The sequence below is a fragment of the Rhinolophus sinicus genome, chromosome 14 (assembly GCF_057876585.1).
Source record: "Rhinolophus sinicus isolate RSI-liver-muscle chromosome 14, RSI-T2T, whole genome shotgun sequence".
Classification (NCBI taxonomy): domain Eukaryota; kingdom Metazoa; phylum Chordata; class Mammalia; order Chiroptera; family Rhinolophidae; genus Rhinolophus; species Rhinolophus sinicus.
Genome location: NC_142514.1, coordinates 131,391,195 through 131,414,101, shown reverse-complemented (window position 1 = coordinate 131,414,101; position 22,907 = coordinate 131,391,195). Strand labels below are relative to the sequence as shown.

General features: G+C 40.4%; 1 protein-coding gene across 17 annotated transcripts in view; it reads right to left on the bottom strand.

Annotated features, from left to right (window-relative positions):
* Positions 1-22,907, bottom strand: part of DLG2 (discs large MAGUK scaffold protein 2) — a 1,894,072-nt gene that overhangs the window by 968,324 nt on the left and 902,841 nt on the right. For 12 of the 17 annotated variants that reach the window (XM_088791538.1, XM_074335659.2, XM_074335660.2 and 9 more), the window contains one exon: positions 1,066-1,227. In XM_088791538.1, coding sequence (XP_088647664.1) covers positions 1,066-1,227 — 162 coding nt within the window. The remainder of the gene's footprint in view (positions 1-1,065; positions 1,228-22,907) is intronic. The other 5 variants (XM_088791536.1, XM_088791541.1, XM_088791544.1 and 2 more) reach the window with 1 other exon arrangement.

Sequence of the window (22,907 nt, the reverse complement as noted above, 5' to 3'; positions counted from 1 at the left end):
TATACAATATTCACTGGAATTTTACAATTAGCCTAATATTTTAACTAATTGGTGGTAACTAGAGCTAGTTTATTTGATAACAGATTGTTAGAATTCCAGGTTATTTAAAATGTATCAAATTTTAGAATTATATTAAGCATAATAGCCTTACTTTGACATTTTGGAAAGTATAATAAGGTCCCAAAAAGCATCAGGGCCAGCATTATGGCTACATTTTTCATTGTAAAACAGCCATATGGAAAGTGCTGTTGAAGCAAACGTCCTGGCTAACAACACACACACACACAAAAACCCTTTTTTCAGCAATAACAGGTTACTTGGTAGTTTCATTTCGTTTTTCATTTCAATTCTCCTCTATTACATCATTGACTCTAGTTCAATTTTTCTTTAACATTAATCAACATTTATAAGCGATTACCCAAAGCACAAAAATCCCTTAGCATCAGGAAAGAAAACAGCAGAGGAATTTGCAACCAAAGAGCACAGAAAATCCTCACTCTCGTTCAATTGCCCCTTCTTGTCAAAATACCGTTTATCAAGAAATTGTTTTCAAGTAAGGAAAAAGGTAGAAAGTGTTGGAAGAGTATAACACCAAGTAGAAAGGAATACAGTATAAAATAGGAGTGTTGATGACCTAACTCACATATTTTCCCTTTTAGTCGACACGGTAAGGCAATCACTAGGTGTTACCATTTTATATTTACTTCCATTGTCTTATCTGGGTCCAGGAATAGAGATGGAGAGAGAACATTTGAACAAAACCTTGATGGACTCCTGGGCTTTTAAAACATGTGGTTTTTATTTTCTCTTTCAATTTTTCAATCTTGGCTCTTTCCTTAGCCCATTCTCAGCACCGAAATGGACTTGCCAGATACTCAAACAACTGCAAGAACAACTGCCCTGTGTCAGGAATTCCAGGTAAGCCTCTAAACCACAGAAAAATCCTTTGGCAACCATGGGCCACTGTAGTGTTCTAAAAGAGCCTCATTTAATCAGGCAGGCAAACATCGCCCTGAACCACACAGACCAACCACCGCCGCCAGCTCTGAGAGCAATCAAACTGACCTTCAGAGGAGAGATGTGAGACTGCAAGACGTATCCGTGGACATTTTCTATTTGAGATAGGTTCTTTTCTGAAACATGCACGAGTTCAGGGCCTCTTACTTCATGGGTTAGTCGAGGTAAGGAATGATCGTGTGGAGCGTCCTCATCTTGGTATCGATACTTCTAGGAGAAAAGACAAGAAAGAAAAGCAAGCATTAGTGGTTGCAAAGGGTACAGTTCTGAACCGCATTTCTAACTTCATTGACAGGAGCCAGTGTGTACCTACTGTTGACCTCACCAAACAGGCTTTGCTGCAGACTCTTTTGGTGGTCACCATAAACCAGGCCAAGGGCAAGTAAACCAACCATCACTATCGACCAACGCTGATGACTTCCTTTTGCCTGACAAAGTACTATCTCTGCTTATAAGCGACAGAAGGGTGACAACGAATGATCCCTTTTCCTCTTTCCTTTATCATCTTCCTTCTACATGCCTGTAACAGTAACAGCAGCCTCTGACAAAGGCCATCCTTTGTGACTTCCAAACAGACCCAAGGAAGCTGGCAGAGAAAGAAAGGGCTCAGGACGAGGAAGCTGAAGGAGTACAGCCCTGGCCCTGGGATCAGTCTCTATCTTTAGCCTCGGCCTGGGCTTCCTATCTTTCTGTCGTGCATTGCTTCATTTATACTCGTATCAGTACTTTTCCTTTGGAGCTGTCTTGCTAGAATCTCATTGTTTCAAGGCTATTGGACCTACGAAAGAAAACAGAACATTCGCGTTGGAAAAATTCCCTGGGGCCGAAAGACCTAAGAAAGAGGCTGACAACTCCTGAATTACATCGAGTTTTTTAAAGAAAACTTACAAACAGAACTCACAGACAGACTTGGGCAGCAGCAAGATAATAGGTTTCCTCACCCAAAAAGGACAGGGCTTGTTATATAGAACCAAGTGGCCTCCCGAGTGGCACCAGGCTCACACAGGTGCCTTGTAGCCATGTGGCTCGTGCTTAAGGGCTGTTTAATCCAAACCAGTAAACAACTTAATGGGACCACTTGTGTATGCAAGAATATTCTTTTCAGCAGACACAGGCCCACCCCTCCTGGGTTTAACTTGTGGTCAGCTTGCTTCTTAAGATGGCTGCAAGATGGTGTCAGTCACAGTAAGTACCAGTGATCACTTCACCTAACAATTCTACGAACCATTCACAACCTAGCTAGTAAAATGTTAGTTAGCCTTGCTTTGCCTTTGTTCCCTGTGAATGGTACAGGGGTATGAGGGATAGGAGTCCAAACACCGTCATAACACCATCTCAAGCTTAACCGTGATGTTTAACATCATCCCTGTACTCCATTATCGTTATCACCAGCAGTTATTTTTTTTCACGTCAGATTACTAACATATCTCCTTACAAAATCATGGCTGTTTCTTTCATTTTTAGGGTGAAAAATATAATTTTTTCAACATCTGACTCATAATCTGACAGTAACAAGAAGAACTACCCAGGGGTGGCAGTTCAATCTGTTGTCCACTCTTTTTCATAAGTTGATTATCATTACTAGTATTTTTCAGAGAGGATTTCTCTGCTATGGTTGCCATTTGCTAAGCTTAGTATTAGTTTCAAAACAAAAATTACAGTTAACGACATCTTGACTACCATTTGCAAAGGACTCTAAGCTATTTTGTCCATTGTAATCTTTCTTATCCGTGATGTTCCATTTTACTTAGGAGAAAACTAACACTCAGAGAGGTTAAGAAACTAGTCCAGGGTCACCTAAATAGTGGTCATCAGAGGTGGGACACTGTCCAGGTAACTTAAATCTGAATTTAATCTTTCTATTATCTTTCTATTATCAATCTTTCTATTATCTTTCTATATAATCTTTCTATTATCATCAACCCCTCCTCAACTCTCACGAGAAGACGAAACTCAAGTTTGATAACTCAGTCAACAGCTTGGTAGAAAACATTTCATTGAGAACACGCCACAAAATGACGTTAGAACATTTCTGTGAACTGCAAAATAATATACTTCTGTTTTCTTAACCTTATGAATAATTTGAGAAGGTAAGCTGCCTCAGAAACATGGCTCGAGTTTAACATTCATTCTTGATCAGTTATGTGTCCATTGGGAGTGGAATAATGTAATACATATGCCCATTTTAGTGCTTCTGGCTTTCAGCCCATCTGCCCTCCACATCTCTCCCCCTCTTCAATTCTATCTCAGGGAGGCACTACAATCTATGCAGTAATCCAAGCCAGAAAAGTAGGAGTCAGTCAGACTCCATCCTCTCTTCCACATCCCCCTACCATCTGCCAATTTAATAAATGACTGAGTCTGCCTAATTTATATCCTAAATAATTCTGGAATCTATTCCATCCTCATCCCCCACCACCACCACTAACCTGCCCACTAATCTACCCACACTCAGATTCTCTTCAGCTCTCAGCCGGGCCACAGCAACATCCTCTGGACTGGCAAGACTGCCGCTAAGGTTACCCCTTTCCCATCCATTGTCTCCACTGCACCTGGAGGCTTTTTGAATCACAACCTGACAAAGTCCTGTCTTTAAACTTGTTAGTGGCTCCCATTGCTCACAGGCAGAGCTCTCGCTTCCTTACCCTGCCATAAGCCAATCCCCAACACCATTACAGGAGCTGAGCCTCCATTACTTCTGAACTCTTTTCTCTCACCGTTCTCACCACAGGACTGTGTTATAAATACAAACAAATCATTATTTCAATTTTTTAAAGCTTTTTAAAACAATTGTGGTAATATACACATATAAAATTTACCATCTTAACCATTTTAAGTGTACAGTTCAGTAATATTCAGTAATATTCACATTGGTATGTAACCAATCTCCAGAAGATTTGCATCTTGCAAAACTGAAACTCTATACCCATTAAACAAACACTCCCCATTTTCCCCTCCCACAGCCCCTGGCAACCACCATTCTACTACCTATGAATTTAACTACTTATATCAGCGGAATCATAAGTATGTATCTTTCTATCACTGGCTTATTTCACTTAGCATAATGTCCTTGCGCTTCATCCATGTTGTAGCACTGTTAGAATTTTCTTCTTTTTAAAGGCTGAATAATATTCACTTGTATGTATATACAGCGGTACCTCAGGTTTCCAATGTGATCTGTTCAGGAAGACCATTCGAGTTCTGAAACATTCGAAAATCGAGGTGCAGTTTCCCCATAGAAAGTAATGCAAAATGGATTAATCCATTCCAGACCTTTAAAATCAACCCCTAAAACTGCAAATTTAGCATGAATTTTACTATCTAACGATACCATAGATCCATAAAATTTACGGCGTTCGTTAACCCGAAATGTTCGTCAATGGAGACATTCAAAAACTGAGGTAGCACTATACAACATTTTGTTTATTCATTCATTTGTAGATGGGCAGTTTGGTTGCTTCTACTTCTTGGCTAGTGTGAAAAATGCTTCTGTGAGCATGGCTGTACAAATATCCTTTTGGAGCTCTGCTTTCAATTCTTTTGGGTACATACCCAGAAGTGGAATTGCTGGATCAGATGGTATTCAATTTTCAGTCTTTTGAGGAACCTTTTAAGCTTTTGAAAACTTAAAATATGTGTGAGTAAAGCCATATTCATGTCACTCATAGAAGTCTGAAATAAAGATCCAAAGACACCAACCTACAATTTTGCAGTTAAAATGATTACTGAGGCTCTACAAGGATTCCTACAATACGATTCAGCTGGTTTGGAGGAAGATCTCATCCATAAAAATATACACCTCACTCACTTATTCAGATAAATAACTGTCAGAACACAGATAATAAACTTAGTTGAACTTATGTAGTGTCACAAATAACTTATTTTAAATTAATGATTTTCATAAATTTAAGACCCATTTCAAAGACCGATAAGTCCTAAAACGAGACTGTAAAACCCATCAATTAGTATTTTATTAGTAAAAATTGCTGATTTTAACATTCATTGATCTTTTTAGTCCTCAACTTTCACATCCATTTTCTGGGAAGCTTTTGTGAACTGCATGTTTGTAATTTTGTGTTCCCACATCTCCCTCAATCCCCCAATCACAAATTTTAGTATGATGTTTGGTTGTGTATTTTATGTTTGGTGTTATACTGAACTATAAGATGTGTGAGACTGGGCCATTCAAGGCCTTGTGTATCCTCATATCTCCAGTCCTTAGCCAAATGCCTAGCACATACACTCAATAAGTACTTTTTGAATAAAGTTATAAATGACAATTGAACAAGTGAACGAAATGGGTATCAGTTGCTTAAGCTGCAAAGGTATTTTGACGGCTAAATACAACCTGTTTCATTGTAAAACATTAGGAACTCAGATTCAAGAAAAAAAGTCAACCACGTCATTTGCTTGACACAATCTTAAAAAACACCAGATCCTTAAATATTATATCTCTCTTCTCTTCATTCCTTTCTGTAATATATGCTAAGACTAGAAACCGAATAAGAACTGTTTCTTGACCTCCAAACAACCATAAGTTATTAAGTGAGTCATACATACGTGCAGCCAAGTCAAAATGTACAATGATAATGACTGTAAGTACAAACTGAGTTCTGTGGGAGCAAAAATGGGTCATCTCTACCTCTATCTAAGGCTTCCCAGGCTAAACCAGAATCTAGAATGATAATAAAAAGGTAAGAGATATTTTAAGCAAAGGCAACAATATGTGTAGAAGAGATAAGTGATAAGAGCGGATGGTGTTTTAAGGGAACAGTGAGATCTCGAAATGGATTGTAGCGGATATTATTGTTCCCTTACCCGAATCTATGGAAATCCCTTTCACACACCCCGGGCCCACATCTGCTAACTTCTCAGGAAGCTTGCCCTTGGGGGAGCAAGGCCTCCTCACCTTGATGTGACTGGGAGTGATACTGGTACTCCCAACTCCCACACCTCAGAGTGAAACAAACCCTGTCGTGCAAATTACACTCCAGAGCACCTGTGGGATCAACCTGAAGCTAGACTCTACCTAAACCTGCATTCTTACGGAGCTCCTTGGTGCTCACCTTCCTGCCTTAAGAATTTCTCTTGGGAACTGCCCTCCATAAGTCATGCGCACACTAATACCCATGCTTCAGGTGAACCTAATGTAAGTTCTGGATGGAGCCTGGAATGGCAGGAGACAAAGCTGACAGGCAGACCGCTGTCTATTGTAGATGACAGGGCCCCATTTAAGAGACTTAAACAATGCTCTATCTGATGCCAACCAGATAGACCCCTCCTTTTTTTGCTTTTTCTTTCAGTTTTCTACAAGTGGTGACTAAGCAAGAGATGACAAGAACTGGTGAGAAGTATCATATTTAACTCAAATGTACGCCTCCAAACAAATCACCCTGACATGGCATAGTTGACTCCCCATCTGGATTCAACTTTGGCTGGAGCAAAAATGATTTTTTGATTTGTAATACTAACCTAATAGTAATATTAACATTAATGCTAATATTAACAGAAATATTAATCCTCACACTAATGCCAATATCAAAACCAATAATAATAGTAGCTACACTTAATGTGCCAGGAACTATGCAAAATGCTTTATAAGCATCATCATACCTGAAAGATAGGTGTTATTATTCTCCTCATCTGAGGCTTGGATAGTTAGATGCCCAACTATCTTATCTGCTGAGCATCGAACCAGGATTCAAACACGTTAGTCTGACTCTACAGCTAAAACACTTAAATGTTCTTCCAAACTGGTTAGGACTCAAAGATCTTAAGAAACCAACTTTACCTTCAGGAAATACAATTCTTAGGAAATTCTGAACGGTCATCTAACAAGGGAGATTAAACAACTCCACAGAGGTCACTTCCTGACTTCAGAATCAGCTCATTAGAGCTGGACAATTCTGAGTCATCTCTCATTTCAGGGCTTATCTAGTAGGTACTGAGGCCCTTCTTGGCACATTGCAGGACTGTATTGCCTGCAAAAGGAGGGCCATTTGAGGAACACCTCTGTTTTGAAATCTGTGCCTACCTCTTTCCTCTCCTCAACTCAGTCCACTGCCGGGTACTCCAGAGCAAAAGAACTTTTATAAACAGATTATATTTTCTCTCCCAGCTCTAATAGGACTGAGGCAGAAGAAGTGCTCAAGACAGGGAACGTTAATACAAAATTCATGTCCTCCTGTCTTGGCTCATTTTATTCCTCGCTGCTGGAGTGTTACCCCTTTCCTCCTTCTGAAGCTTAACCCCTCCATTCCAGACTCCTTCATCAGGCAAACTATTCTAGTTCCTTGATAATTATAGGGTGTCATCTCCTCTGGGCAGTATTCTCTGACTGTTAAGGTTGAAAGGACATCCATCCTTTACACTCCCATAGTATTCTGCACAGATTTCTGTCATTGAGTAACAACTCTATCCTGCAATGACTTGCCTGTGTGCCTATCTCTCCTACAAATGCCTCATGAGCAGAGATGGGATCCTATACATCTCTGAATCTCCACTGCCCCGTGGATCACTGACAAGTAGTAAAAGATCAAGACATGTGACCACTGAAGTCAGCTGAAATAATCTGAGCCATAATATGGCATACCTGATCAAAAAGCCCTCGCCGCTAAATCTGCATGCAATCACTGTCATACTCCTCTTTTACCCGACAACCCCCTGTGGATGGACAAAAGCTGGGAAGTCTGACCAGATTCTGCTCACACATTCTGTGGGTGCCTGTGTGAGTCAGAACCATCCTGAGTTACCCACGATTCCAACGCAGGAGGCTCCATGCATCTGATCCCTCAGTGGAGGGAGGACCCCTGCACAGTTTAGAAGATGGTGTTGCCCTGGCACCACTAGCATGTGTATGACAACTGAGGGAGAAGTCTCAAATCTTTCAAGGCCTAACAAATAAAATCTGGGTCTATCTCGGTTTCTGCATAAAAAATGCTCTGCTTCCCCCTTGCAGCAGAAGTTGGCACTGGTCTAATGAGAGAGAGAGAGAGAGAGAGAGAGAGAGAGAGAGAGAGAGAGAGAGAGAGAGATCAAACTCAGGGAGAGACAGAACATGTCTGTGTGCTCTTGAAAGGTAAGTAATATTAGAATACCAACAGTTAGTGAACACTTTCCATGAACCCTTCTCTAAGAATGTTACAGAAGTTATCCCATTGAAGACCTACACCAACGTTATGAAGCAGGTACACAATTAAAGAATGTTTATGGTTTCTTACACAAAGCCTAACATTTTGGAAATGCTCAAATCCTCTTAGTCCCACCGCGTCTGTTAACTCTATTGACAAATAGCATTCTCCATGGAGTCTTATCTCCCCCTCCGTGACTTAAATTCTTTGAGGGCAGGAACTCCTACCATTTACGTTTGTCTCCCACACAGAGGTCAGGCCACAATACAGGCCAAGTAGTGCGTGTCCAATAGGTCCAGCTGACTGAAAGCCGCTGCTGGAAGGAAGCCTCTCAGTTTTAAAAATGTGCTTTGGCAGAATCACATCTTTTAGGGGAAGAATGAAGTCGGTAAGAAAGTTCAATAAATAATAGGCTTGCAAAGAGTAATGCTTCCTAAGGAAGCAGTGACTGCAGCTCAGGAAACAGAGAAAACTAAGAGGGAAGAACGCAGTCTTGAAAAATGAACCACATGGAAATGAAGGGTTTTTCTTTCCTCCCAAGACTATAAGGTTAATTTCCATAGTAGGGTAATCACATCCAGGCCCTCCCAGCAACCATCTTATTTTGAAGAATATATGTTGTTTAAACACTTTGACATTTCTTTTTAGGAATTTTATTTACTGGAGGCTTGTGCAGTATGTAGCCAGCTATTTCCAGCTCCTTCGTTTTTCCATGATATGTTAGCCTATCTGTGATCTCTGCCACATCTTGGTTACTATTCCGATTGCATTCTCTCTCCAACTCACTGTCTTCCTCTCTGAATGGAAAATACAGGTAAAAGAATGAAAGAAAGAAAAAAAAAGAGAAGGTTAAGAATGTCTGATGCCACTGATCAGATCAGTATTTATATTTGTCTCTTTGATTTGAAATAAATTCTCTGAATGATATTTTGGCTGGAGCAAGGCTCTCTTTCCCCTGCCATCCTTTCTGGCCACTACCCCAATCCATTATTCTAGAACAGTCGAGAACAGTTTGTTGCAAATCTGGCTGGGAGGAGTGTTAGCTAGGAGGAAAATGGGAAGACAAAGGACGAGACATGCCACATCATTTTCACCTTTACTTCTTCCTCAGGGAGACCTCCTGGCTTCCCAGATAAGTGGTTCTCCTCCCCCTACCACACCACGCCCTGCCTCACGGGAGTTCAGAGCATCCTGGCCTTATTTTTCATAAAGCTCATCCCATTTTAATTTTACATTTATTTCTGGGATCACTCTCTTAACGTTTGCCTCTCCTATTGAACTGAACCCGCCACAGGGTCAGGCATCCGACCAGCGTGGCTCACTGCTGCCCTCTGGTGCCTGCTGTATAGCAGGTACTCAGTCAGTGTTGTCGTCGGTAGCCAAATCCGTCCTCAAAACCCATTACTCGGAGAGATAATAATAAATTTAATAAATAAATAAATAAATAAATAAATAAATAAATAAATAAATAAATAAATAAATAGTAAAAAAAAAGTGGGTGGAAGCTCACTGATCACTGATGGCACACAGATCTCCCCAAGTGAAGTTACCCTTCCAAAACAAGATTCACAATCAGCAATAGAGCTGGCCCAGAGGGCACCTGAAAGAATATTTTGAGGCTTGGAGCAGAATGTAAGTAACAGGACTGATTTGATAGATAAAAAGCCCTCCCAGGTACTCTATTTGAAATTTTTTCAAACAAAACTCACAAATGAAAAGAAACACTTTCCTGCTTTTTGCTACAAAGAACAGGACAAGTCAGGATGTTAATTAAATTACAAATCAGCTGTGTTCTTGCAGCTGACAGAGTTTTGTGTGCTACCAAGCAACTCAGATATTTTAAACACTCTGTAATTACCTACAGTGGAGGAGCTGCCAAGAAGGAAGCTTTCATGAATATTTAATGGATCTTAAGATCCTTTTTAAAGAACTGGTGATTTAAATAATCATGAGGGGACTTACTCTAGCTTAGTGCTGCCCTCCATCTGTTAACTGAAAATGCTGGAAATGTAGCATGGTAGGAAATGCACTTTCTCTTCTAAAACTTGAGCTATGCCCAAGACCTAGGGGAGGCCAGGATCACACAGAAGAGGTAATTGTATCATTAGACATTCTGTAAGCACTCTCAACAAGTCAGAATGGGACCACAGACCTACAATCTGGGAAAATCATGGGTCTGCAATTCTAAAATGAATTTGTCTAAGATGCCACACATTCAGGGTGCTATTTACAATTTAGAAAGCACTTTCAGAATCATTGTCTCAAGTAATTTTCTCAAGACTTGTGAAAAGAGTATTGTCACTCTGATTTCCAAATGCAGAAAAAAAAAAACAACCTGGATAATAGTCTCCAAAGTGTTAAACAAATGGCAAAGCTGGGTTTCATACCAGTATAACCAGCTGATTCCAAGAGATAGCCCAATGTAGTGGAATGTGCATAAATACTGGTATTAGACATGGGTTCAAATCTTGCTTAAGCCACTTTCTAGCTGGAAGATATTTGTCAAGTTGCTGGATATGTCTGAACTTCAGTTGAGCGGAGCTAAACTGAATCTACCTCATAGAAATATAAGCATTGAATGAGACTCTGTATTTCTGGCGCATAGTAGCTGCTTGACCAATGTTAATTAAGACTCTCCTTTCTGGAACTCTCAAGTACTTTGCAGTTTGCACGTCTGTCATCAAAAAAACGAACTCTTCAGAGTGTTAATGCTGTCAGCAGAATGGAAACTAATGGGAATGGTCATTTGTAGCTTCTAATTATGTCTATAATCTTTCTCCTCCTTGGGTCATCATACTAGAATAACTTTCTAAAACCTCAGCTGTAGAGCAGTGGCTAAGAGTGGAGCTTCTGAAGAGACTGTTGGAATCAATTTGCATTTCTATCACGTACTACATAACCTAGGACAACTCCTCAAACTCTGTGAGACTTGATATCCTCATCTGTAAAACAGGACTTGTATTTACCTCCAAGAATTTTTGAGAAGGCCAAGTGAGATAATACATAGAAAGCACTTAACAGAGTATCTCTGACCTAGCAAGTGGTCACCTAATATCAGCTATGAGATCTTATTGCAACATTAGATTTTTGTACTTGATTATAAAAGATTTTGGAAATTAAAAAAAAAAAAAACACAAAAAACAAATACCAAAAAAACCAACCAACCAACCAAACAAACAAATAAAAAACCCACCTAACTGAAGGATAGGAAAATGCAGATTTTTTTCTTTTTTTGCTTTAGTGTCTTCAAAGCATACAATTACAACTTTTCTCTCTGTAATACATAGACTCCGTGTTCCAATCTCATAGCTCTTCCGATCCCACAAAGGACTTTTCAGCCTTCTTTTATGCCATCCATCTTCAATGTTTGAAAACCTTCCCGGTACTCTCAACCAATTTCCTGTCAACTCAGCCTGCTTTGCCCTTTCCATCTCCTAATACTCTTCTATTCTCCCAACTTTTCACTTAACAAGAATTTATTCCAGCTACAAAATAAATAATTCATGAGGATGTAATGCACAGCATAGTAACCACAGTTAATAATACTGTTATAAAAACAAACAAAAATTTGTTGAACACCTACTATGTGCCAGACATTGTAAAGGCTTGAGATTCAACACTGAACAAGGTTCATTCCCTCCCTCTGCTTTGTTCTTGATGTCTTCTCTACCGCTAAATAACCTCCCCCACTGTCCTTCACCTGGCTATTGCTCAACCTTAAAATTTAGTTCATCTATGATTTCTTCTTTCCCTGGACACCCAGGTTTGGCTAAGTGACCTTTGTCTGTGCTCACATGATTGACGTCCTGAGAATCCCTCTTTCTTAAAAAGTATGTATGTATCTGTTTTTCTCATGGGAACATAAAGACATCTTAATTCACTATTATACCACCAGCAGCAAACATTATGCCTGGGACCCAGTAGGTGCAAAATAAATGTTTCTGAACTGAATTACCCCTTGGTGGAGATGTTACGTTTCTCAGACGCTTGAATACTCCACACCTCACACATCCTGGAGTAGCATGGACCCAAGAAACCTGTGTGGATTCTATAGGACATCTGGTTATGGATCAGCACCCTGTAAAATGTTTAGTAATTAAGCGAAAAACTGGTTCATTGTGTAGTACAGGTAACAAAGTGGGCTATTTGGGGGAAATGGTTTAAGTTTTGGGTCTGAGGCAAGTGGCAAGGAGCGTTGGCTGGTGGCTTTCTGGAGCAAGGAGTTGAAAGGATGAAAAATTGGGACATGCAAGGGAACTGAGAAAGTACCTTCCTTTCCCCTCCTCGGCCAGCACTGAGTTAGAGCACTTACAGAAGCACAACACATAAATGAGACCATCCCAAGTATCATATCCTAGACTCTCTAAACCCCAAGCCAGCAGCTGGACACACAGACAAGAGTACCAACCTTGATAAGCACAATAAAATATACTGAAGTGTATGTAAGGCAGGCAAGAGGTCTGGAAAAATACACACTATGTAGACACTAGTTGTCTCTGGGTGATTATTAATTTCATGTTTTGAGCTACATGTATTACTTGGAGAATAAAAACAATTAACAAAATAGAATGCAGAAGACAGCAAGTGTTTGTTTTGTTGTAATGGAGAAGATCCAGTGGGCTGTAAGCTTTATGGTGAGGGGAAATTCTCCAGCCCTCCGAGTTAGCTTTGAGAGCTAGCTGAAGGATGCAAGAGTGATGGCCAGCTAACAAATGAAGGAGGCGGGAGCTGGGAAGGGATTTGCTGGGGAGGAAGAGAACTTCAAGTCAAATTGCTTTGATACCAGGAAATCAAAGCAACATTTGGAAACATACTCAACAATTAGATTGTCCCTTTGAAGCACAACTTCAGATATTATCTGAGTAATTCTCCAGGGATAATTGCTCTGGATTCAAGCAAGGGCAGTGAGATCTCGTGGGCAGTCACTGTCTGACTCAGTACACCAGCTGTGCAACTGCTGCAGCTCTGTGTGTGACAGTCATTCACTGCTCTGTGTGCCTCTTACCCAGAAAAGATGAAGTGTTTATTTCAGCTGAATGCTTAGTCAAGTGATGCAAATTCCCTGCACCTCAGTTTCCTGAGTTTCAATTCTGTCCCTACCACTGAGCAGCAACGTGACTTCAGTCAAATACGGAAGCTCTCTGACACTCAGATTCCTTACTTGTAAAATTGGGCTAATAATACTTATAACAGTGTTGCTTTGGGAAATTGAGGAGATAATATGCATAAGTGTCTTGGCACAGGGACTGACTCCTGCTAGATGCTTAGGAAATCTAAGGCTTTTGCTATTTCTGTCAGTGTCATGTATTCTTCTTTCCAAGTATTTTCAGAAGGGTCCACACATACACACACACACACACACACACACACACACACATGCTTGCACGCATACATCCTCATCTCAGCCTTACCACTATTATAAGGAGCTGTCTTCCTCCCTGCTCTCACAATCATTGTAACATCATTACAGATCAGCACAAATCCTCTGAAGGAGGCAGACTGAGTTGCAAAGGCCTTGCCTCCACTGCTCTAAGATAGTTTCTTTCGCGTATGTGAGGCCATCTTACTGTCTCTACCCAATGCTTCCATCTGGGCCAAGGATCCTGGCCTCTTCTGCCTGTGATGATCATTGCTGTCCAGCAGACAGAGAGAGAATATCTCAGACAGAGATGCTGAATTTACCACCGTTGCTTACTCAGGCCACTCTGGAGCTTCTGGACCTCAGAATCTGCGGTGAAATTGGTACCTGCCCAATCCTTCCACCCATCTAGACTTCTCAGGTCTAGACCACTTGCCCACCTGAAATTAGAACATCTCCTGGAATCTTTCTGGCTGGTTTGAGGCCTGATCCTGGTTTTTCCTGGGCAGCCTGTTGGCGTGTGCTTCCTCGGTAACACTAGAGAAAGCAAAATCCCTTCCTAACAAGAAGCACCATCATCTGTTTATTTGATAAAATATTTATCGAACGTGTTATGTCCTAATCACTAAGTGTTAAGTGCTACGAATGCAGTAGTTGAAAAAGTAAAAATGTGTCACCTCTTAGAGCTTCTAGTTGCATTAGGGAATGTAACTCTGTGCCTAAATTCTCTTTTTCACTCAGCACACTTTTTTTTTTTTTCACCCAGCATCAGACATAAACAGCTATCCTCTCTAAGGGAAGATACCAGGTGGTCTAAGTGGGCAACCACTCCAAATCATCTCTGGTGGGGGTCCGAATAGGTTTGGTCCATCTAGGCCGCCTTTGTCCCAGAGCTGCCCGTGATGAGCTGGCCTCAGTGACACTGGAGCATGGGGTAGGTGAGGGATGGAGACAGAAGGCGTGGCCTTGGCTCTGGCCTCATCAGCCATGGGTTGCAATACAAAACAATTATTTGGCAGCCAGATGTGTCATAAAAATGTTAATATTTCCTCAAATAAAGTTGCTTCATAATCTGTTTGGTTATGGTGGTTTAGTCTTCAAATAAGATATAGTTCATTTGAGAAGGCCTTTTTATATACTTAACTAGGTATTTGAATATGCAATTGAATGCACAATTATAGAATGCTATTTAGTGCTTATTACAACCTTAAGATGTAAGCCCCAAATCCAGAAAACCTAGAGAAGTTTTCTCATTTTCTTGTTCTGGTGCCCTGCTGGGATTAATTTGTTAATGTATTCAATCCTTACAACAAACTTATAAACTAGTTACTGCTTTCCCCCATCATTTTACAGATGATAAATTAGAGAAAGAGAGAAATTAAGTTATTCACACAATTAGTGGAGAAGCTAATTCATGCCTCACTATCCTTGTAATTCCTACCTCTACTCCTGCACGATACTGTCTCTCAAGAATTGTTCATTTCTTATTTTCTGACTCACGTATTTCTTGTGAATAGAGTAGATACTTTGGTACTTTGGTTTAAAAGTCAAGGTCTACCAGCTTCCCTTTATTGTTGCTGGCCCATAGAATACATTGGAGAGAGAATATAAATAGAAATAACCTACTTAGTGACACCGCTGTTTTCCTGGTCACCCAAATACAAAACTACACAGATAATGATCCTTCAGCATCTTTCCCTCCTCATGACTTCCAGAGTAGGCTCAACCTAACTCAGCTGGCAGAACACGACACTTAATATCAGAGTCAAGGCCAAAACAACGTCACACTAGACTAAAAGTCCTTTAACGGAGGTAGTGATGCTATACTTGTAGCCATCTCAGTAGGCCTCCGGCACGTCGGAGGGACTTAGTACATTTCGCTGGGTGAAGCAGTCATTATTAAGTTAAATGAATTCTACTTCGGCAGGGACTCTTGTTCTTTTCTTCTTTTCATCTCCCTTGCCCCCTCAGGCCCTTGTTCCTCTCCCCAGGATATTACACGTGCCTCCTACTTCCCTTTCCAACCACACTTCTTGCCTCTCCCTACTCCAACACACTAGCTTTCCTTCCTTACTCTCCATATTTTCCCACCCCATCCTCCACAACCTACAGTTCCGCCATTCTGAATTATTTGCAATTCAGAATAAGAGTATTATATTATGTGTGGGGCTTTGCACTTGCTACCTTCCTGGTGTCTTTGCCATTTCTTTATCATCTCAGCTAAGATGATACCTCCTTCTAGGAGCCTCCTTGATTGATCCACTTCCCTGTCATCTGTGCCCCAAGCCCAGACTGGAGTCAGAACTCATAGCAACCTGTGCACACACAGAATACTTTTATTTTATAAGTTCTGCCTGCTTACTTGTTTAGCTTTATAGCCTATAAGATCATTGAAGGCAAGGTTGGGTCTTATTGGCTGCTGTGGCACCTGTGTCAGGTATCTAATAGGTGCTGAATAAATGCTTGTTAATTGAATAATACCAAACTAATAACTTGTTTCCTTATCTGCATTCTCACCACCAATCAATCACTCAACAAATCGCCCCTGGATTAATTTGGAAGCACAACTTTGACTGTATCACTCATTCCTTTGAAGCTCTTCAATAGTTCACGATGGCTCCAGAATAAAACGTGGATCCTTTGGCGTGGTATCCATGCCACTCCCAATCCCTTTCCACAGTCCTATCTCTTATTGTGCTTCTTAGCCCGTTGACAGTCAGATGCTGATTTCGGTCAAGGATAAACTGCATATAGAAGGTGATCCCATAAGATTATAATGTAGCTACAAAATTCCTATTTCCTGGTGACCTTGTAGCTGTTGTAAGACAGCAGCGCAATGCATTACAGCCTATTGATAGCAATTCTATCAGCTAGAAATGCTTGGGGGTCATTCACCTGGGCCCCAAGAATTTCCCACAGACATCTCCCCTTTCTAAATCAATGTTACAACTGGACCAACCCTTGTGGTTTTTATCACAATTGCAAGATGCATTTAGCAATAATTATTAGGAAACTTGCAAGAAAAAGAAAAAAATAAGTTTCTGATTTAGGGGCTCTGGAGTAGACAAGGTGTGCCTGGGGTACACAGGAAGGTCAAGGGTAGAGAAAGAGAGAGTTAAGTATGGGTCTGAAGTTCTGCTGCTATTCGGGTGGAGGATGGGGGCCTAGCGTTTCATGGGCTCACATGTTATTGGTGAATTTAAAACATAATAATGGGGATTTCAAGCCTGGGAAGAAAAAACAACAAGTAGCCCAAGTGGTCAGTTCCTGAAACCAACTAAGATCTCTTAAACAAAGGAGATTCCGTGGGGAGGTGGCCTGGCTCTTGATCTAGTGGCTGGCAAAGTGTTTATTTGAGTTAGTCATCTCTGAAGTGGATTCCTCAGCATCCAAAGCTTAAGTCAACCACTTGCCTCATGAGAAGAAAAGCCAGTGCAAGGGCTCACACTATAATTACTCAGGTGTTTGTAGTGATGCTAGTGTAACAAACCTATTGGCCTGTAGGCTGCCAGTCCTACAAAAGCAGAGCACATGCAGTAGCAGGCTGCACCATCTAGGTTTGTGTAAGGACACTCTAAGGTTAGCACAAGGATGAGTTTGCATATGGGCACATTTCTCAGAACGTGTCCCCATCGATAAGCGGCACATGACTGTTCAGACATTCCATTCAAACTCGCCAAGCGACCTTTTCTTTTTTTTTTTTTCTGAAGTCTCCCTCATCTTTCCCACTTTCCTGTCTTCTGCTCTTCCTTCTGCCTTGAAGTATATGCTCCCTGAAGCACAGGTGGGGTATACCTTGCTCTTTTTTTCTTCTTTTTTTGAGGTTCTGTCCAAATGTCACCTTTTCCACAGTCTCCTCTGATCTTTCCCAGAGTTGATCTCTCCTTGTCTTCACTCTGTTCTGCTTTTACAATGAGATTGCTCGTCATTGAGCTGGTAGTTGGTTTTGTCCATCCGTCCTTTCACGAAGCCCTCACAATGAGTTCCTGGGGCACTGTAACAGGCCCTGATGATGTTTAGAGACAAAACAATCCCAGCCCTCAGTGACATCCCTTTGCAGTAGCTCAGATTAACCAATCAATCTCAGATGTCATTGATAAGCTGTGTCTTGATTTCAGAGTTGCTAAATATTAAAAAGTGCATCTTAAAATTGATGAAATACCACGTTAAATTATACTATACACAGGTTCCCATGGAGGTACACTTAACCTAACTTTGGGGGGTAAAGGGACAGTTTCCTGAAGAATAAGACACCTGTGATTTCTCTTACAGAATGAAAAGGGATTAAGACTGTGACGGTTAGTTTTATGAGTCAACTTGACTAAACTATAGTCCCTTGTATTTAATTTAGGTGTTTGCTGTGAAGGAATTTGTGACTTTAACACTTACAATAAGTTGACTTTAAGGAAAGCTGACCCTCAACAACGTGAGTGGGCCTAGTTCAATCAGTTGAAAGTCCTTAAGAGCAAAACGGGGGTTTCTGAGAAGAAATCTCACTCAGGGATTGCTACTTCAGCTCCTGCCTGAGAGTGTCCAGCCTGCTCAGGGACTGCCCTAGGGGTTGGATTTAGGACTTGCCCCCACAATCATGTTAGCCAATTCCTTAAAGTACTTTTTAAAAAAATTTTTATAGTAAAATAAAATCTTTATTTTATGCTGGATCTTTTTCTCTGGTAGGATCTTGACTGATATAGTATCCCTTAAAAATGTGTGTTTTTTGTCAGTTTTGGAACTTTACATAAGCAATTTCATATGGTGGCCCTTTTCCTGCAATATTGTGAAATTCATTCATGTTGATGCATGCAGGTCTAGTTCATTACTTTTCAATTTTGTATAGTATATGTCTTTGTATGATATACTGTAATGTATCTTTTTTTTTTTTTTTTTTTTTTTTTGCCAAAGAACATTTGAGCTATTTCTATTGTTTTCCTTTCCGGAATAACAAAACTATAACAATGCTGCCGTAACATTCTTATCTATGTTTCTTAGCACATATGTAGTCATCTTATTAGGGCCTATGCCCAGGAGTGGAATTTGTGGATCATCTTCGACTTTACTAGATAATTGTTCAATAATGTTCATATCTATCCTCAGAAATACAGCAATTTACACTTTACCAGCAATATATAAGAGCTATGACTGTTCCGCATTCTCGATAAAAACCTGACATTATCAAGGAGACCACTCCTAACCTGGATAGATATCAGATCTGTTTGGAAAACTGACAATACTTAAGGATACATTATATGTGAGAAGTGCAAGAGGGTGTGAAGTCAAGAATCATTCTAAGATTTTTGGCTTTTGTAATAATATTTGCTCTAAGTGTCTTTTCCGCCCCCCCCCCCGCCGCTTCTTTATCTCAAATAACTTGAGATAAAATAAAATAAACTTGAAGAAATACTATTTCTCAGATTTAAACATCCCCTATGTGAAAGATTTTCCTTAAGCCACAAGGTGGCAACCTAATCATCCTCAAAATGAAAGCTCAATGCTGAGGTCTGAGCCAATGTGACTGACTACAGGTATTCTTGGAAAGTTTATAAAGCAAGAATTTATTCCTCAGTAGATTCTTTATGGATATAGTACACATGTTTCTTATATACCATAACATCTTCATATTTTCTAATTTCTCTTTTCTATAAAGGAGTAAACAGAAGACTTTTTTCTTTGCTTTTCTCCTCTCTCCTCCCTCCCTCCCTCCCTCCCTCCCTCCTTCCCTCCCTCCCTCCCTCCCTCCCTGTCTCTCTCTCTCTCTCTCTCTCTCTCTCTCTCTCTCTCTCTCTCTCTCTCTCTCTCTTCTCTGAACCTGTCATTGCTCTGCTAGTATGTTATTTGGCTTCCTTTAATTACAGCATACATTCTAGACTCCTTTGCTTGATATACAAGACCTTCTACAAACTGTCTTGAATGTGTAGTTCTAGTTTCATTTCCTCTTACTTCCTGCCCACTCCAATTATACACATCTACACCCACTCCCTCTCTCTGCACATTCCAGCTCTCAGGGCCTGCGTCAGCTATACCAAATACCTCCCAGATCTGTGTTCCACACTGTTGACACTTCCATGATGTGGTAATTGACTTTGAATACTCTCCCATTTCTTTTCCACCTATTCAACTGAAACTCAAATTTGAGTCTCAGTTGCAATACCACCCTTCTGAAGATGTCAGGGTCTCCTCCAGCAGTTATTCATGACTCCTCTAAGCCCCCTAAAACATTTTCTATACCACCATTAGAGCTGTCATGTTTTATTATGACATTTTTACATTTTTGTCTCTCTCCCCACTGAATGTTTGTTACTAACCAACAGAGTCATCATAGATTTTTCTTTGACTCTGTCCCAGTGCCTTGCACTATGCCTGGCCAGCTGGTAGGTCTCAATGAAGGTTGAGTGTAGTTTGCTGAATGAATGAATGAATGAATGAATGAATGAACATTGTATGAAGGTGAATATTTTAATTTTAAGTGATTTATGTTTTTCATCTGTATGTACAGAACTTAATACCGCGATTATATTGCTGGAACTTGTATCTATTATTACTGTTATTGTTATTATGAGGAAAATTATTTAAAAGTAAACAAACATCGAGTTGTCAACAAGAGATGGGAGATACTGCTTCTGCCATGAGGAGCTAAGCCAAAGAGATCTCGGGAGATGGAATGGCTCAGGAAACAATTAGAAACCCAAGCAATGTGTGCATATGTAAATCAGTGTAATATACTAATATAATAAAGTAGCTCACTTAATGAATGTGATTAAATAAATCATTGAGTTTAGCTGTTGGCACGAGAAGTTTCCATAATTCAGTTGACAGGTCAAATATTTTTCTCAGCAAACATATTATTGATTTTCCACAAAGGTTATAATTTAACAAACACACCATATTGATTTTTTTTTTAGGCTCTAAGTCCTGAGCTATGAGGATCTCAGCGGAATTGTAACTCCTTCTAATTAAAAGCTTCAACATGCAAATATGTGCCATAAGGCACACAGCACCATATGCTGCATTGTAATCTGAGCTTGCTAACTTCACCTCTTTAGTCCTGTGAATATAACTCTTTTCCTGCTCAGTGACTTTTCACATTTTATCTTCTTGGATTTGGACCTAGAAGAGTTTTTTCTGTTAAATTATTCTAGAATTTTTATTGCATTTTCATTTAAAATTATGTTAATGGTTATGGAGTGCCTACTGGGTGCAAGGAAATGGGCTATGCCGGAACATATTGCTTGTGACATGCGTCTTCTATTGATTTTTAGCTATTATTTTGATAAAAGGCTTGCTCTGTGACAGATATTCTTCTAGAGGGGAGAATTTAAGTCTCAAAAGATTTATACTGGTGTACTGGAGGGGCTTGTGTACTTGTGGGGAAGATACTGGGAGTAAGTTCATGCCAAATGTTGTTACAGAATCCTTCCAGATACTTTCAGAGAAGACAGACTGTACATAGTCCAGGCCCCAAATTTGGGGACTTCATCTTTTTCTTTAAGCCACATCTAGGAGGAAAGCCACATGATACTGATTTCAGCCAACATTCTCAAATGGAACAAGTGAAGTCAGCATATAAATTGCCGTTGACTACTATTGACTAGCCACAGTGTGCGCGGCACTATTAATTCAGCTGCAACTCATTAATTCAAGTGAATAACTAGGTCCCCATTAGGAGGGCTCACATTTTACAAATGACCAAGCAAGAGAAAAACAGCCAGCTGAAAGGAAACAGAACTGGCAGGCACTTTCATCATCTGCTGTTAATTGGAAGAAGTAGAACTTAATTTTATTCAGAAGAATGCTTCACGTGGCTTTGGAAGTAATGAGTCTCAGGGGATATGACTGGGCTCCTCTCATAAACTTTACATGAGATGTGGCGGACTGGCTGAAGGAGAAGAGGGGGTCCTCTTATAAATTTGTAAGGGCCGTGGGAGATAAAACAAAATGAAATCTACATTTTTGTGTCGAAAGTGCCAGAAAAATCACAAAATTATTTTCTCTGGCCACCATGGACTATTCCCTTGGAGGCTAATTTATGGATCAGAGTATGAAAGGTTAAGAAGAAAATGAGTGATGTGCTGAACTTGAGTTCCAGACAGAGTATCCTAAGAGGGCTGGGTGTCTGCCTTTGCTGTGAATGAAAATCAATAAATCGATATTCTGCAGTTAGAGTACTCAAACTTTTTCATAACTTGACATTGCATTTTCTTAATGATAGACCATTCCTTACAAGTGTCCTCTGAACATTATTTTATTAATTACTTATAGCATCTGTCGTGCGGGACGGCCTGCGGGGTCTCTGCTCCCGCTCCCCATACAAGAACGCAGGATATGGTGAGGCCAAAAAGGAACACCCATGGAGCCATAGGTAGGGGAGTCATACCACTTTATTCTCTCTGGCGGCACTATACTCTCACTGGAGGCTGGATACACACTGTCCGCAAACCGCCATCCACGCTTGCCAGCCCAGCCGCCATCTCCTTGCTAGCCCCATCCTTCTTCTCTTTCTCTCCCTTCCTCCTCTCCATAGCCACAGCAGTTATATTGTGGCCAATGGCTCACTGGTTACAGCTGACGGCCAACTAGCCACAGCTGATGGCCATGCAATCACAGTTGGCCATTTACTACCTGAGCCAGCACCTGTCTATGTGAGGCCGAGAGCCTGGAAACTACTCTCTGGGGCTCCGCCCCCACAGCATCTATTCTTTCAACAATTATTAGGCACCTCTAATGAGTTAGGCACTCTGCTAGATACGAAGAATACAATAATCTGCAAAATACTTTTATTCCCTGCCCTCATGGAGTTTACAGTCTGGTTGGGAAGGCAGATATTAAATGCATACACCACTACTTAATTATAGCCATAATATAAGCTATGAAGAAAAAGCTTATAGTGGACATTTGGAGTATGCACCAGTAGCAATGCATATAGGTGTGGATGATAATATAAATGATAGCTAACTTTAACTGATTATCTATTCTATCTATTCTATTCTAGGTACTGTGCTAAGTACTTTGCATTATTCATATTTTTACATCTGCTATGTGAGTAAGAATCAAATAACCTCCTGTCTCTGATAAGACTCTTGCCCCATAGATTTCATGATGCCAGATACTACCAAACGTCTCATCAACGGGCTGATTATTGACTGAGGGCTGCCATCTTGCCATCTCTCTTTTAAGACTCAGTTTTAAATGTTATCATGTCTGTGAAGCCTCCCATCCAGGAAGCCAATGTTCTCTCTTGTGTGCTACCCAATGCTCTTTAAATTCTAATATGTTGAAATGTAATTGATCTATTTACATGTCCGACTCCCCCACTGGATTGTCATCCTCCTGAGGAAGGAGACTAAGTTGTAACTGGGTTTCATTTATTTTTATGTCCCCTGCCTCTTGCAAGCTCAGTACTTGAC